General features: G+C 37.7%; 1 protein-coding gene across 1 annotated transcript; it reads right to left on the minus strand.

The window, feature by feature from the left end:
- Window positions 1-787: 787 nt before the first annotated feature.
- Window positions 788-1,582, minus strand: LOC114754226 (uncharacterized). Its single transcript, XM_028943006.1, has one exon. It carries the CDS (start codon window positions 1,580-1,582, stop codon window positions 788-790), a length of 795 nt encoding a protein of 264 aa, XP_028798839.1.
- Between the last annotated feature and the right edge of the window lie 17,097 nt (window positions 1,583-18,679).

Consider the following 18,679-nt stretch of genomic DNA (forward strand, 5'->3'; position numbering starts at 1 on the left):
TATACTGCATAGCTTGGATTTAATTTTGAGTGAGAACCCTAAAGCGAAGGAAAAAAAGGCTCTCTTCAACTAGTCAAAGGTGGTGCCAAAAACACTTGACTTGCTATATCTTGCAGTCGGTAGTTATTAGGATTTGGCATGTCGATTGTCACCACTGGAGTCATCGTCCTACCATAAATCTTTTGTTGGGATGTAATCTTGTAGCATTCTTCAATAAAATCATACACATTGCAATTCAAGGCCTTGATAGCTGCACATGCATATGGGCATGGGATGCCTGACATTTGCCAAGCTATACAGCTACATTCACCTTTTTCAAGATCAACATTAATGGCTCCTTTTGCTGTATGGACGCACACCCTTCCCCTTCCGTAAGGAACACTTAAAATCCGTGCAGATCTCGCCACATTTTCCATCAATGTTGCATTTGTATTTAGGCCTACACCATTCTTCCATTTGCTCATTGCCATGCTTGCTGCATACATTTCTTGGCTACTTTTTCACGATGCTCATGTAAAAGTTGGGCAACACTATATCTTTTTTCCTTCAACATCCACGCATTGAATGACTCCGCAAGGTTTGTTGTTTTGTTGTCCTATCGTTTAAAAGGGAACTTGCTTAAGGCCCACTTGTGAATATCACCATGATTGACAAGCTATTCAAATAATTGGGAATTGAAGTGTCTCATGTTATCCATTGCTTGATCAAACTCTGTGTCAAGCCTTGCATATGCAATGGCATCTAGGAAATGCAGTCCATCCTCCCTTGTGTTACCACTTGTCTTCCTTTATCCTCTATTTAACTTGATCATTTGTGTACTGAAATTCTCCTTAACATGTATGTAACAGTATGCATATCGCTCACCTCTGAATATTGCTTGCACAGTGCCTATAATTGCATTGTGTCGGTCTGAAATAATTGTTAATTGCATTGACCCAACTATCTCCTTAATCATATGTAAGAACCATGTCCAATCCTCAAATGTCTTTCCCTTCACAATCGCAATGGTAAAAGGTAATAATTCATTGTCTGCATCATAAGCTGACGCTGAAAGTAGTGTCCCCTTATACGGTCCACTTAAATGACTTCCATCAATATACAGTACATGTCTAGCACCAGCAATAAAACCCTCTATACAACACCCATAGGCTATGAATACACGCTCAAATCTGTTGTTCCTTGCAGCCACCCATTTTGCCACTGTTTTGTCATCGGTTTCCTTCAACCGGTCACATATCCATGGAATAAGCATGTAAGTTTGATCAGGTCTGCCATGTATGTCCTCCAATGCTTTTTCCTTGGCCCTGTATGCTTGCTTGTATGTCAACTTCACACCATAATCTCTTTCCAACCTCTTTTTTATATCATTTGGATGCATGTCTATGTGATCCCTAACCTCTTCAATTATAATTGATGATGTCAAGCTAGCTGATCCACCATGTGTCACGTGAAGATTATCTTGGGCATTATGAACATGCTCATTTTTTAATATCGTTACACGTAAAAATGCTGGAGTACTCTTTCCAGCTGTTCTCGCACTGATCCTCCATGGACAACCTTCAACATTGTATTTGACATACATATGGGCATTAGAATTCTTCACATATTTATACTCAAATTTGTTTGCAATGCTAAATTTGTGTAGTTTCTTCTTGAAATCATCCGCATCTGGAAAAGTCTACCTCAATCCTAGCACTACTGTCTTCCATTTTAGAGAATTCATCCCTGGCAAAGGAGTTGGTGCACTCTCTACTACAAATGGCAGGCTAAGAACATTTTCAGCTGCTATGTAATTCACACATTCGACAGCATCCTGAATCATTGGCTCATCATTTTGCTATGACAGTCTTGACAATTTTGACATGCTGCATGTATAATTACAACATTTGTTATGATATTGACAACAACATTATGGCAATTAACACGTGACTTACCTGTTTCGATTAGCCACTTCTTCCTTCGTATTCTCATTACTTTTAGTTGCTACATAAACATGTGCATTACTATCATTATACTCAAATAGGTTGTCAACTTCATCATCATCAATAAGATCTATTAATATCCTATCATTAAAGCCTAATGTGTATTTAATGTCGCAACCATTACTATCTACACCAAACCATTCTCCTATCATAACCCTCAAATCTTCAAGCCTTATACCCTCCTTTATCACTCTTACCCTGACAGTTCCACCATAGTACTTAACTTCACCATCACCATTTTCCACAAAGTTCCCACCCACATGAAAGTAACAAGCAAGACGCTTTGAAGATGTTGACCCAATGTTAGATGTCATCAAAGCTACCTAACCTGCACCAGAGAAGCATAAATCAATATTTTAGTTCCCCAATAATCAATTTCATTTATCAGGATTTTGAAACTTTTCTTAGGATTTCACAAAAAATGCAACACCCAAAAAACGCACACACATACTTGCTGCATTGACAACTTAAATATGGGATTTCACAATTCCAATAATGAATTTAACAACACTGACCACCTCATGCTTATTGTTAGCCCTCAAACTTCATGCCCATGTTATCAGTTCCCACCATTTTTCCATTTTTGATGTATCACTCTCTCATCCTGGTCAGATTCTTCATTTAAACCATCTACACTTATAAACCCATCCCCATTAGACCATGCACCAGTAGACCGACTTGAAAACCCAAAACCATCGTTAAGCTCCACTTTCTTATGTAATACCCACGTCTAACCTCTCTCTCACTACAAACCAAGTTAGCCACAAAGCAATTCCACCAGAATAAATCAGATTTGTAGAATGGTGAAAGTTGGAGGAGTAGATAAGAGCATTTTAGGAGAAATTTTCCTTACCTTTTTCATCTTCTCAGCGTTCGACTCTACTCCAGCTGCGTTTTCAGCTTCTAAGCTCTCTCTCTTCTGCTATTACATGTCATGTGTTCGTTCTTCATGTCTTCAGACTGGTTCAGGGGCATTTTAGTCTTTTTCACGAATTATCCAAATCCTAGATTGATACCCCATGCCCATTTTATCATTTCAGTAATTTACATGCCCATTTTGTCATTTCAGAATTCAACAGTCATTTTCTTGTCATTTTCCCAAAGTTAAAATCTATTTTGCAAATAAATCAAAAACAATTATAAATACCTTTTTTTATTTTCTTTTGTATAAAAAATGAAAAGGTAATTTAAAATTGAAAATGGAAGAAAATTAATTAAAAAGATAGCAAATAATAAAAACTTGGTTTTAGGGAAATATGACAGAATGCTTATTAGAAAATGGAAATTAGATTATCCTTGCTCAAAATGATCTAGTAGTTATTTTGTTCACTAATTTAAAATTAAAATCTTAATCACAGATTAAGTCAAGTAATCTTAATCAATGGATGTTCTAAAACTCTAGCTACAACCACCAATTAAAAATATCATTAAAAAACGATTAGTAAGCAATTAGGCTTAGATTAATGTAATTTGGGTCTCTATGCAAAGAACACTCAACTTGAGATATCTAACGAGTACTATGCAATTATAAAATTCATCTAAACAATGAAAGAACAACATAACCACATAGAACTTCAAACAAAAAATACATATATATCTCAAACTGTATAATTCAATCCTAATCACAAACATTCAATCCCAAACTAAGAAATTCGCGCTACAAAATAGATCATTTTCATCTCTCATTTCGTCTGTTTTTTAAAATAGAAGAAAAAAGGCCACTGTACTCGTTTGTTATGGCAGAACAGATGAATATGTACACACATACTCGTTTGTTATGCTGAACAGATGAGTATGTAGATATATACTTGTTTGTTAAGTAATAGACGAAAAAATTTTTACTTTAAATTTTGAATTTTTAGAATGAAGTGCCATTTTTTCATCAGATCAGAGAGAATCCTAACAGCAATTTCTCTTTTTCTCCTCTTCTCTTTTGCCGCAAGCTTTCTCTTCTGCCTCTTCCACTCTTCTCATGCGACAACCAGCATTCTTCTATCTTCTCCTTCTTCGTCAAGATAGCTCCTCCTCTCTTCTCTTTCTTGACGACACAACAGCTCAACGACATAGTGAACTCCATGGCCAGCCTCACTTCTTAATGGCGAATGGCCCCTTTTCTCTTCTCTTGCGTGCTTGACAACACTCTCTCCTTCTTTTCCACGGCTTTAGCTTTGCAAGAAGCAAGGTAAGTTATATAGTTTGGTTTTGAATGTTTTGGTTGTGTGGTGTCGTACCTCCTTTAATACCACATATTATATTACTAATAGAACCATTTGGAACTGTTATTCAAGCTTTAAGGGTAAGAAAATTCCAAATTTAGAAATTTTGTCCTAAGTTACTATTCACTAAATTTTTATAAACTTTAAAAATTCATAACTAATTATAGAAAAATCAAAATGGGATGGTTCCAAGCTCTACTTAAAGCTTGCAGTACGTTCTTTAACTCATTGGTATCATATCTATCACATCCAGCATTATGGTAATTAGAGATAAGAAATATTCTCAAATTATTGAGGATTAAAAATAATAAGGAAAAGTCAAAGAATTTTGGTGGAAAATAATTACAGTAATTTTCCAAGCCAATTATAGGAAATTGACTAATTAAAGAAAATTGGTCAAATGTAAATAAGGAAAAATATTTTCGAGCCATGAAAAATTAAAAAAAAATAGGGATAATATCCTTTGAAAGTTATATAAAATTATAAAGTTGGTTTTATGACCAAATTACCCTTAGAGAAATTATAAGAGAATTTAAGGGTGATTTAGGCTAATTGAGGGATTTTATTTGGAAAATTCCAAATAAATATTTTAAGAGGAATAAAATTCCAAGAAAATTCCTATGAGATCCCAAGGAATTATAAGGAATTATGGAATTAAATGGAAACCCTCAAGTGTCCAAGATTTTTCCAAATAAATGTGAAAAGTGGAAAAATCCCTAAAGAGAGGGAAATTAATTTTCCTTTTTATTTAAATATTAGGAAATTAATTTTTGAGACAAAGAGGGCAATTTGGGAAGATAATAATGAGGAGAATAAATTAAGGATCTGACAGAAAATAATTACAGAGACTAAGTTACTGTAATTATAGAAAAGAAGTTAAACTCAGAGCCTAAAGTATACCGATAAAGCAAGATTGGTGTCTTGCAAATCTAAGGGATCCTATTGAGCCATGTGTCAAGCTCTTGGAGGAGAAGATTTGAATTAGCCAAGTGTCATTCCATAAATGGAGAGGATTTTGACTTTAGTAATTAATTTCATTTGGAATTATGTTAATTAGGAAAGAGGAATCAAGACTTAGTAGGGTAATGACACTTGGACTATCATTAAAGAGGGTGGTTGAGATATTTTGAGCTAATTAATCAGCTCTTCCCTCCCCATTTTTAGACCCATATTTCATGCAAGGGAGGAAGTGGAAGAAAAAGAGAGAGTTTGAGAGAAAACAAGAAGAAAGGGAGCACCTTTGGTCATTCAAGCAAGTTGCAAGGTTAGATCTTGGTACTAGAGATGTTCTTACTTTGTTTTCTTTCATTTTTATGGTTTATAATCTGTCTCTTCCCTCTCTTAATGTGGACCAAACTGATTTAAAAAAAAAAAAGGGAAAGAAGTTTTGATCATAACACTTGCTAAGACACAATAACACAAGCTAGATCCTAGTGTTGGCAAGTGAGTTTAAGTGATTTTAAAGCATTTTTCATGGTTGTTGTTGTGAGAGTTATTTTCGGCCAAGTGAAGAACTGGACCCTAGGATGATTTTTTCATTGTTTTAAGGCTTCCATGATACTTAAAATGAGAAATGGTGTAGGGTTAGGTCAAGGTATGATTTTTATGGTTAAAGAGAACTAAATCCAAAAAGTAGTGAACCAAGGTTGAAGCTTTATGGTTCAAAAATCATTTTGATTTGTGTTCTTACTTTTTCATGGTTGAATAATGATTATGGCTGCCCTTTTTGTTGGATCACATGGTTAGGGTTTGATATTTGCTAAGGGAAAGAGGAGAAGGAAGAAAGGCTAAGACTTTCGGAACAAGGTAGCAAGTTAAACCTAGCTACTACCACTAACTAGCATTGTTGATTATTGTATGGTTAATTGCTATTATTGTGATTGAGCTCTCTTGATTGTTATGTGGCTGCTCTTTATAGTATCTTACTTTGGCCTTTGCATGATTGAGTTTGCCAAATGATAAGCATGTTAGTTCATCCATAGTAGCTAATGTGATCATACATAATAATGATGCTTGCTTGGTGATATAGTTGGTTAATTTGCTATTAGGATTTCAATGAAATCTCATTCCATAAATGTAATCTAACATTTTAGGGCCTAAATCTTCAAAAGGGAAGCTGCAGATTGAAGGTTGATTTGTGGAGTTTAGCCACAAAATTTCCTGTTAATATTTTGGTCATGTAAATATTAAACTAACAGTGATGGAAGCACACTGACCCTGACCGGTTCACGTGACTTTTTGATTATGTTCCTGAATGTGTTAAATTGTGAAATTTGGTATGATGAAAGATGAAATCCTGAGTTTCAAATTGATAGCTAATACGTTAAACATGGCCTAGTATACGATTTATAATGATTTTTCAAAATTAATGGTCAGAATCTGGACATCAGGGTTTTTGGCAAATGGACAGTGTTGTTTTCTCAAAAACCTGATGCTTTCTCATAAATAATTGGACAATGAGATTATTTTTCCTTAAAATAGGACTTAAAGAGATTTAAGTAGAATTTTGAACCACCCCAATTGGAGTTTTGTAGAATAAGTTATGAATTTTTGAAGTTGGGCCAGAAAAACTGGATTTTTACCCTATGAACAGTAAAAATCCGAAAATTAGCATTTTTATAGTAAAAAGTGAGCCCAAGACCATTCAATGTGGTCTAAAATGATTTTGAAAGGAACCTAAGTCAATATTATAGTAAGGTGTGACAATATCAATATGAAACAGAGTTAGGAAATTCGCAAAGTTGCACTATTCATTTGGTCTTTTTTCAATTTTTTAGTATCTTAGCCCAATTTTGGAAGAGTATAACTCTTAGCATCAAACTCCAAATTTGATGATCTACCACTTAATTTAAAGCTAAAAATGAGATCTATAAGTCTGCAAAATCTCAACTCCAAACTTGTTTATTTGCTCATTATTTTATGTGTCACAAAAAATCCACTTTTAGGGTATTTTTATCCCCTTAATCATAATTTTCTTAAATTTTCCTTCTTCCTTTCTCACTTCACCAGTCCAACCACACCAAAGCAACATTCACAACAATGCCACATTATAGATGCATGGTTATAAGTTCACATTATCCAAGGCTCCTTAAAAAATTATATTAAAATTCTTCAAATACAACATAATAGTAATACATTGTCATAAAAATCATGTAACCTCCTTAACTCAAAACTATCTCCTTGCCCTTGTCCTTGCCTAATCCATTCCCTAATTGGTACATAATTTAACATAGGAAGGAATGAGATTTCATGAAAATCTTAGTAGCAATGAACTATAATTATTATGTTAATCAAGCTTTGCATGATGTAATATGTTACAATACTTCAAAACATCCTTTAGTTATATAGGATTATGTCATCCATTATGCCATGAAAAGAGAGCAATTGATTGAGCTCAAATTATTCTTATCTTTTCATTACATCATCCATGGTTTTGGTGCATTTTTTTGGCTCTTTTGGCTATAATTGAGCTTATTTTAGGTTAAGAGTCCATACATTGAGTTAGTGTCTTTTTGAGGGTAAAATCATCATAATTAGTTATTAATTGTATTCAATTAATTTCTAGGACAATTGATGCCTTAAATTGTTGCTTTTCAGTGTAGGACACCTGAGATTGGAGCCAAGGTTGAAGACTCAAGGCACAAAGAGCAAAAAGAGGAGCCTCTGCCATGGTTCGCTGCGGCACACTTCTGCCTTCCCCGCGACGAACGTCTGCTTTCAAGAATGAAACTCTCTGCCATGGTTCACCGTGGCGAACCCCTCGTATCAGCACATTAAGACCCGACCATTTCAGGAAAATTCGACTTGCCTACTTCCATGAACCGACCCAGACACGTCATATTCGGGTTATAAACCCTATTTTCGGTATGAAGGAGGTGAGACACAAATATTTATCCACCATCTATGTTTTTCTCTTCATCTTCTCTCATCTCTCCCACCAGAACCCTAATCCCTCACCTTCCACTATCACCTTCATCCATGGGTAACACTGAGTCAACTTCAATAGAGATGTTTCTGCACACCATGAGTGGCTAGGCTTCCTCCAGCTCTTGAAGATGGATGATTGGCATGAGTTCTAAGAGCATAAAAGGGGAGTTTTAGTTTCATCTTAGTTTTAGCTATGTATTTATGAATTCCAAGGTCTAGGATTTGTAAATTCTTAGTGAAAGACTTTGATTGATATGTAATCATTAGTTGATGATTCATATTTGTAGTTGGATTGGTTAATGTTGGATTTCATGCTTCAATATATGTAGTTACATATATGTTCTTTGTAGCTTTATTGATTCTCTTCATCTTGCATGGTCATGTTTTGATGATGAGTTGATTTTCTGTTGCATTGAACCATTTGCATTAATCATTCTTAATTACACATTAGGGAAGCTTAACAATGTTTTCATTAATGAGTTCATTAATGTAAGCATTGGACTCAATGAGTTATTGAGGTTGTTATCAAGAAAACCTAATGAATTTCTAAAACTCCCATATCTTAAGAGAACTATAATTGCCAGGAATCTATTTTCAAGAGGTTTTATCAATTGATTCATTACTTGATTTCCATCCATTTCATCTTAATCTCCCAAAAATCCAAAAATACATTTACATTCTATTGTATTTTATCTTAATTACAAGTCTCAATGAAAACCCCCAATCTTTTTAGCTCAATTTGCATAACCATGGCATTTAGTTAATCTAGGATCTTAATTTCGGCTCCACAAGTGAAACGACCCGAGGTTGTGCCTATAGTACAATCCTTGGATTAATTTTGAATTTGGCCCCAAGGTGTAAGCAAAGACAAGTCAAGGCGATTTTCAAGTGGCGCCGTTGTCGGGGAGCCAAGAAATTGGTTCTTTAGGTTAGCTTGTGTCATTGGGTTGTCAATTGAAGTTTTGATCCTTTTAGGTTGCATTTTAGTTAGTTTAGTTGCATATTTGTTCATAGTATAGGTTTCCATCTTGCATAGCATCAAAATTTTTGGAAATATAAACAAATATACTAATTTTCTACACTTTCAGCATTTTCACTTTGCATCAGTAGCGTCCAGTATCTGATAAGCTTTCTGTGACAGTTCGCCACGGCCAACCTGTCCTTTCGCTGCGGCAAACTTTCTAAAAAACCTAAGGATCCCTCTCGGGATACCTTTGCCTTGGCACACTCCTGCTTTCGCCGTGGCAAACTTCCTGCACTCAGCTGTCTGTTCGCCTCTGTCACCTTTTGCCGCGGTGAACTATTCTGAAAAGTTTTGAAACTTACACCTTTTGCTTCTTTTTCTGTGCATACATACTCATACTAATCCATACACTTGCATCCATCACAACTCATACTTTTATCTGACTTTGTGTGCTGCAAGTCAATTTTGTTTGCTCGTTCTCTTGTGACTCTTTTCTTGCATGCCACGAAAAGCAAAACTTGTGCCCTATAACCCTGAGATTGAGAGAAGACTCAGAGAGATAAGAAGAGAGAAAAGAGTTGAGGGGACAAGTGAGTTTGTGGTTGAACAAGAGAATATTTCTGTGGAATCTAGCCTATCTAGTAGTGAGAGTAAGCCTACTGATCAAGAGATAATGACTAATTTACCACCTAACCACCCTAATCCTAACCCCAATGCCAACCAAGTAGGAATGGAGGCAATGGAGGGAATGGAAACAAGAGAGAGTGGGAGAAAATAATGGGAACCCTAGAAGAAGAACAATTAGGGAAGCAACCACATCTGATGTCAATTTTGACCCATTTACTGCTGCTTGTCCAAATTTTGAAGTTAATTTTGAAATTAAAGGATTATTGATTAACTCCCTTCCAAAATTTCATGGCTTGACAGGAGAAGATCCATATCTTCATTTGCAATCCCTTTCTATGATCTGCCGAAGTATGAAGCCTATGGGAGCATCGTTAGATCAAGTGCTATGAAAGGTTTTCCACCTATCATTGGAGGGAAAAGCTAGAGAGTGGTATATGAGCCTTCCAAGACACGTAGCTGATGCATATCACAGTTAGGGGAACTTAAGGAAAGCATTCTTGGAGAAATACTTTCCGGCTTCTAGTACTTCATCAATGAGGAAGGAGATCTATTCTGCCAAGCAAGTCTATGACGAATCTCTCTATGATTATTGGAATAGATTTCAGGACATGCTTTCAAGATGCCCACATCATCAAATTCCTGATGAACAACTGGTGCAGTATTTCTATGATGGGTTGAAGAACCAAGAGAAGGGTATGTTGGATGCTGCATCAGGAGGATCTTTGATAGACTCCACTGCTAAGGAGGCTTGGGATTTGATTAAGAAGATGGCCCTGAATCATCAACAATACAGTGTGAGAGATACTAGAGGAGTACATGAATTGGGAGCTGCTTCAGTTCACAATAGAAGAATGGACACTTTGGAATCAAAGATGGATTCGTTGGAAAGCACGATGACCTCTCAACTGTCTGTAATCACTGCGAAAATTAAGAATATGAATGTACATAGACCAGCACCCCCTATGGATATTACTGCCCCTAGTTGTGAGACTTGTGGCTCGGTTATGCATATTTCTAGCGTATGTCTAGGCCGTTATGAGGAGGTATTTGCAGTCTATCAAGGCCGTCCAAATCAAAAGTGGGACCCTTACTCCAACACTTATAACGAGGGATGGAAGGAAAACCCTCGATTGGGCTGGAGGAATGATGATAGTAGACCTCCAAACAGATTTCAGAAGAGTGGAGGAGCTGGTCCATCTTCAACCCAGTTCCAAAACCAATCTCAAGCCCTAACCGTCCCACCCAAGGATGATACTAACCAACTCCTACACAATATGATGGCCTTAATAAAGGAAGAAAGGGCTGCTAACGCTACTCAGTTCAACTCCTTAGCCTCACTAATTCAACAAGACTCATCCAAGAATGATGCTAGATTTAGTGCTTTGGAAAAGAGGATGGAACAGTAGAAAACTAAGTCTGAGAACATCAACTCCTATGTAACTCAGTTGTCTAACAACATAAGTGAGCAACAAGCAAGGAGCAGTGGCGCTATCCCCTCCAACACTGTTATCAATCCTAAGGGCTTGAATGCCATTACCCTTAGGAGTGGGAAGCAAGTGAATTTTAGAGAAGAGGAGGATGAAGTTATAGATGAGGAAATCTTGTGTGATGAGCTGCCACAAGCATCTTCAAAGGCCAAGAATTCTGAAAGCTCCAAGGAAATGAGGCTAAAGATGAAAGAAGCCCCAAAAGAACATGATGGCAAGGGTAAAGCTGTGGAATCTGAGCCAAGCAATCATGGAGCCTCAAGCAAGGAAGATAAGGAGGTAAACATCAATGAACTACCTTTCCCTCATGCTTATTTGAAAAATGTTAAAATGGGTAAGGATAGACAAGGTCATGAGTTGCTTGAGACATTTAGGAAGGTAGAAGTGAAAATACCCTTGCTTGACCTAATTAAAAAGATTCCTAAGTATGCTAAGGTCTTAAAAGAATTATGTACTCAAAAGAGGAGATTTAAACCTAATAAAAGAGTCCAATTACCCTCTAATGTGTCTGCTTTGTTTAAATCCCAAATTCCTGTAAAGTGTCAAGACCCTGGATCTTTCACTATCCCTTGCACTATAGGAAAGGTTACTATAGGGGAAGCCCTGTTAGATCTAGATGCAACCATTAATGTCATGCCTAAGTCCGTATACACCTCTCTAGGAGTCAAGACTCTTAAGTCTACTACTGTTGTGCTCCAACTAGCTGATAGGACTATTAGGTATCCTGAGGGCATTATTGAAGACATTTTAGTCCAAGTTAAGGGATTGGTTTTTCCTGCTAATTTTTATGTGCTTAACATGTCTTCTGAACTTGTAAATGACACTACACTCATCCTTGGTCGACCTTTTTTAAGAACTGCTAATACCATGATTAGCATGAAAAAGGGCACCATAACTATGGAGGTGGGTGATAATAAAGTTTCTTTTAACAGGTATGAAGCAATGAAACATCCTTATAAGGACTATTCACTTTTGGGGGTTAACATGATAGACATTGCTGTTGAGGATGCTTGCTCTGAAGTTGAATTGCAAAATGACTCTTTCTATTCTGATCTTTACACTAATGATTCTATTGATGAGAATGAATCCATTTCTTCCTTTTCATCTCTTTACTCTACACCTTCTACTTGTTCATGTGGTGGTGATGTTACATGCCTTGATTGTACTGTGGTTAATTGCATGCTTTCTATCCCACATACATTTTCTGTTTCCTCCCTTGACTCCAAGTTAGACTGTGATCCCTCTATTGTCAGTGATGATTCCCTTGGGGAAAGGTTTCCTGTTGTTGTTTCAGATATGGGGGAAGATGTCATGGAGAAGAATCCCTCTAAGGCGATTGCTGTAGATCAACTAGAAGTTGGTTTAATGCTTGGAGAGGAAGTTAACTACAAGGCTGAGGAACTATCATCGGTTGAAGGAAAGGGGAGTAATCTGTTCTCTCTTGAACTTCATAAAATGATTCCCTCTATTGTACAACCACCTACACTTGATTTAAAACCCTTACCACCTACTTTGAAATATGCTTTCCTTGAGTCTAATGAACAACTACCTGTTATAATTGCTAACTCACTGTCTGAGAGTGAGGAAGAGAGACTCTTGTCTATTTTGAGGGAGCATAGAAAGGCAATAGGTTGGACACTAGCGGATATACCAGTAATTAGTCCTGCTGTGTGCACACACAGAATATTACTGAGTGAGGAATCAAAACCAGTGAGACAACCCCAAAGACGATTAAACCCTCTCATATTGGATGTAGTTAAGAAAGAAATTACTAAATTGTTGAGTGTTAGGATAATATATTCAATTTCTGATAGTGAGTGGGTTAGTCCAGTGCATGTTGTGCCAAAGAAGACTGGGGTAACAGTAGTAAAGAATGAAAGGGATGAGTTAATTCCTACAAGGGTTCAAAACTCATGGCGTGTGTGCATAGACTATAGGAGACTTAATGATGCAACACGTAAGGATCACTTTCTTATACCCTTCATTAACCAAATGTTGCAGAGACTAGCTGGTAAATCACATTACTGCTTTTAGATGGCTTTTTCGGTTATTTTCAGGTACCAATAGCCCCCGAGGATCAAGACAAAACCACCTTCACATGCCCCTTTGGTACCTTCGCCTATCAAAGGATGCTGTTTGGGTTATGTAACGCTCCAGGCACCTTTCAAAGGTGCATGATGGCGATTTTTAGTGACTTTTTAGAGCACAATAAGGAGGTTTTCATGGATGATTTTATAGTTTATGGGGAGAGCTTTGATCAGTGCCTGAATAGCCTAAGGCAAGCTCTAGATAGATGCATAGTCAAAAATCTTGTTTTGAACTTTGAGAAATGTCATTTCATGGTGGGTAGTGGCATAGTGTTAGGTCACCTCATCTCTAGCAAGGGGATTGAGGTTGATAAGGCTAAAATTGAAGTTATCTCATCTTTGCCTTACCCCATCTGTCTTAAAGATTTGAGATCTTTTCTTGGGCATGCAGGGTTTTATAGGCGCTTTATTAAAGATTTTAGTAAAGTTGCTTTGCCCCTTTCTACTTTTCTTAAAAAGGATGTTGAATTTAATTTTGATGAAAAATGTAGGCATGCTTTTGATACTCTCAAGTCTATGCTTGTTTCACCTCCTATTTTGACTATACCCAACTAGAATTTACATTTTGAACTCCCAAGTGATGCTTTTAATTGTGCAGTGGGTGCTATGCTTGGCCAAAAGGAGGAGAAGCAATCTAGAGTCATAGCCTATGCCTCTAAGACACTCGACCCAGCTCAAGTCAACTATACCACCACTGAGAAAGAAATGTTTGCCATTGTATTTGCTTTAGATAAGTTTAGACAGTATCTAATCAATTCTCGAGTGGTTGTGTATACAGATCATGCAGCTATCTGCTATCTACTTAAAAAGCCACAATCTAAACCAAGACTGATCAGATGGGCTTTACTGCTTCAAGAGTTCGACATTGAGATTAAGGATAGACCTGGGGCAGTGAATCAAGTAGCCGATCACCTCAGTAGGCTACCGGAGGACACAAGGGGAGTAGATTCTTTTGACTTGACTTGTGACTCTTTTACTGATTCAGCTTTATGTTCTGTGGTTATGATAAGTCTCATTATTTGCATACATTTCTAGCCCTAAACTCATGCTTTTGCCATCTATATTTACATACTTTGGGCATAATTAGCTTCCATTGTGCATAAGAGTTGGTGAGAAGAATTATGAGGTTTTGCTGGTGTTTTTACATGCTTTTATATGATTTTGTATGTGTGTACTTTTGATCCCTGCTTTGGTGTGAATTTCAGGGAGTTTCAGTGCTGTCTGAGGCGCCGCAGCGGATATGAGAAGGTGCCACGGCGGATTTCCAAGGGACTCTCGGTGAAAGGCGCCGCGGCAGATGATCAGAGGCGCCACGGCGGATTGATGTCTACATGAAGCGCAGATCACTAATCAAAACGACACCGTACAGGCCAAGCACAGTGGCAGATGGACAGAGGCTCCGCGGCGGATGACGAAATTTCCATATTTTAAAAGCAGAGTCGCGCGCTTCAGCGAGGAGGAATTTTTGAGTTGCTCATTCTCCCTCCAGATGCGATTTTTCTTGCTCTCTCCGCCCTCTCTCATTTTCTCTCTTCCATTTTCGTCCAAATTCATCAATCTCCACCGATCAACCATGGATCTTTCATCAATTCTTGCTGTTTCTACCCTAATCCAGAGCATGAGTAGCTAAATTTACAAGTTTTCCTAGCAATGAAGCTGACCTGAGTTCATGAAGCTGAACAGGGAGTCATTTCATATCTATTTTCTACTTTCTATTCTAAGGCTCATTTGTTTCAGTTGAACAATTGTGATTAGAATGAAGGTTGAGTGATTAGAATTATGTTTCTTGGAATTTAGATCTGATTGAACATTCAGATGTGAGTTGTGTCCTTGATTCAGTTGAATAGAGGATTCTCTGTTGATTTGTAGATCTAATTCATTTTTAGTTGGACTGTTGTTCTGTAAACTTGAATTTTGGTTGAATATATTGATGATTCACAGTTGTGGTCATCCTTAGAGAATTGCAACTTGCTTCTTAATTGTTCTTGTCAATTGATTTTCCTTCTCACAGAACAAGATAATGAATCTAGTAAGATAAGTTGTTTCTGATCTGTGTTAAGAGAGATTTGAGCAGTAGCTGAATCTATCCATTTAATTGACATTGAGAGACTCCAAATTATAAGATTGAACAAGGAAGGTTGGATAAATTGCTAGGGGAACTACTATCTCTTATCTGAATCTCATTTGCAATTTACCTTTCATTATATTTGTTTCTTGTTTTGATTTCTCTTTTCTAAAACTCAAGCTTTCATCTTGGTAATTTGATAATTAAAAGTGAATTGTTAAGAATTGAAATACAACTTAAGGCTCCTTGAGAAGAATGACCTAGGTAGTGCCTCACTTGCTGCATTTCCCCAGTAAAACTTTGATTACCTAATGACAAGGTTTATCAGGTTATTATAGAGCCTTGGTATGCTAATATTGTCAATTATCTCATATCTGGACTCACTCCTCCCTTTATGTCTAGATTTCAGGCAAAAAAGTTTCGTAGCGAGTCAAAGTATTACATTTGGGATGCCCCTCATTTGTGGAGGATGTGCAGTGACCAAGTGATACGAATGTGTGTGCCGAAGGAGGATTTTGAACCTATTATTTCAGCTTGCCATTCCATGGTTTGTGGTGGTCATTTTAGTGCAAGGAGGACATCTAGGAAGGTCTTAGGTTCTAGATTTTATTGGCCTACCCTCTTCAAAGATTCTTTTACATTTTGTAGATCTTGTGAGAAGTGTCAGCGATTTGGGGGGTTGGGAAAAAGACATGAGATGCCTCAACAGCCCCTTCTGTTTTGTGAGATTTTTGAGGTTTGGGGAATTGACTTTATGGGACCCTTTCCTTCTTCCTTTGGTTTTGTATATATTTTATTAGCGGTAGATTATGTATCCAAATGGATTGAAGCTATACCTTGCAGAAAAGATGATGCCCCAACTGTTCATAGATTTCTAAAATCATACATTTTCTGTAGGTATGGGATCCCTAGGGCTATAGTGAGTGATCGGGGAACACATTTTTGTAATAGGATAGTCAACAACTTGCTGTCCAAATTTGGTATCACTCATAAAATCTCTACCGCCTATCACCCCTAAACCAATGGTCAAGCTGAAATATCTAATAGGGAAGTAAAGCATATTCTGGAGAAAATGGTTAAGCCATCCAAGAAGAACTGGAGCTCACGTTTAGAAGAAGCATTATGGGCTTACCGGACTGCATATAAATCGCCCATTGGCATGTCTCCCTACCGCCTAGTTTATGGAAAGCTATGTCATTTGCCAGTGGAGCTGGAACACAAAGCATATTGGGCAGTCAAGCAGTGCAACATGAATATAGAGTCCTCTGGTATGGAAAGGAAGCTACAATTACAAGAGTTGGAGGAGATTAGACTTGAAGCTTATGAGAACTCCAGACTCTACAAGGAAAAGACCAAATTTATGCATGATCGGGGTATCTTGAGAAAGGAATTCAAGGAAGGCGATAGAATGCTGTTGTACAAGGCTCGGTTCACTTTCAAGCAAGGAAAATTCAACACCAGATGGGATAGGCCATACGCAGTCACTAAAGCGCACAATTTCAGTATGGTGGAGCTGCTACATGAGGAGACCGGGGCCAGATTCAAAGTTAATGGCCATCTACTGAAGCTCTACCATGAAAATCAAAAGCCTCCTTAACTCCCTGGGCATTTCTTTCCTTCACTCATTTACATGCTTTTGCTTAATTATTAATCTTGCTATGTTTTGTGCATTGTATGTTGAATGAGTGTGGGGGAGAAACCATTTCAGTAGGAAAGTAATGTAGTTGTTGTTTGAATTTAATAAGACCCCCTGCAAGTTCTAATCTTTATCCTATCTCATTTTGTGCTTGTTGGTAATGTAATGCTTGTGATGAATTATCTGAATTAGATTGATTGAGAAAGCTTGTTTGTAGTATGTTGCTTAATCATGGACTTATTGAGCACCTTTTGATCTCTTTTGATGCACTTTAAAGTTCTTGAAGTATCCAGCTACCTCTGTTGTTTGTGTGTTGTGTTTCTCTGTTATTTGGATGTTTCTGTATTGTTCTGTGCATCTCTGTGACACTTTGCCGTGGTAAACCTAATCCTTTGCCATGGTGAAATGGTTCTGTGTCTCGAATGTTGTTCTCGGCCACCTTTCACCGTGGCTAACTTCTGCCTTCGCCGCGGCGAAGGTCACCGGCTTCTGGGTGTTGCTCTCGGGATGGTTTCATCGCGGCGAACCCGCCGTTTTAGTGCTGATCAGTTTCATTTTTCCCTATTTTTCCTTGTGTAATTCCCTTTTTGCCCCCATTTTTGCCTTACCCACTCTCTTCTATTTGACCCATTTCCATCTTTTCCCCTCCCTATTCCATTAAACCCCCAATATCCCCTCTACCCCTTTCAATTCTCAGTAACCACATACACATTCAGCCATTAGAAACAGCTCCCCTCTTCGCATTCCATCCTCAGCAGCCGTTAACTCTCATTCAGAACCGTCGACCTCTACCCTTCTCCATTCCTCTCAGTCGCCCTTTCCCTCTCTTCTCTTCTCCCTTTATCTCTTCCCTCTTCAGTTTTTCCACTCCTTCTCTTACTCTATTCTTTAGTCTGCGCTAAATCTCCCTCTTTCTCTCCATTGTGGTATGATTCCTCTCTTCCTTTGTTCTTTCTTTTGTTTTAATTCTGTTAGTTGTTAGTCTATTGATTTGTTATGCTCTTGTGTTGTTGGGTTGGGTTATTTTGATGTTAAGTTGTAGTTACGTAGCTCTTAAGCTATCTAATGATTCATGGTGCATTTTGTGTTTCTTTAATCTCTTTACTTAATTCTGAAAGTTTTTGATAAACTAAAAACCTATGAATCATTATATAGCCATTTGCTACTGTCTAGGTTGTGCTTTTGGTTTTTCTGGGATAGTGTTAGTTGCTGTTTGTGTGGCCTTTGTTTAGTGTGTTTTGCTTCTTGTGTCCAGACTATGCCTCGTACTAAGAACCCTGCGCCTGTGTCTGAATCTGATTCGGGGAATGAGTACACTTTTGAGGAGTTATACCGAAAGATTGACCAGAGACCCCTCCTTAAGGAACGACCTTTTCCCTCAGACCCCCCCGATCACCCTTTTGTTCGCTAGCTCCATGCCTCCTAATTGACCGGTTTGGTCTAAGAGCGTTCTATGGGTAATGACGCTTTTGTTCGCCATTTTTACACCTATGCCCGTTTCCATGGTTCCCTGGTTGTCGACTTCCGCAATGTCCTTGTTCGCTATTCCTTTACCGCTGACAACATCCATTTCCATTACCGCCTTCCCCTTGTCGCGATTCGGGTTATTCGGCTTACAGAGACAACTATCCATTTGATGATGTGGTCCAAACCTTATGTCATGACGGAGCCACTTGGCATCGCCCCCG

This window comes from Neltuma alba, unplaced genomic scaffold (genome assembly GCF_004799145.2).
Source record: "Neltuma alba isolate B1F8T4 unplaced genomic scaffold, ASM479914v2 tig00010118_pilon, whole genome shotgun sequence".
NCBI classification, from domain to species: domain Eukaryota; kingdom Viridiplantae; phylum Streptophyta; class Magnoliopsida; order Fabales; family Fabaceae; genus Neltuma; species Neltuma alba.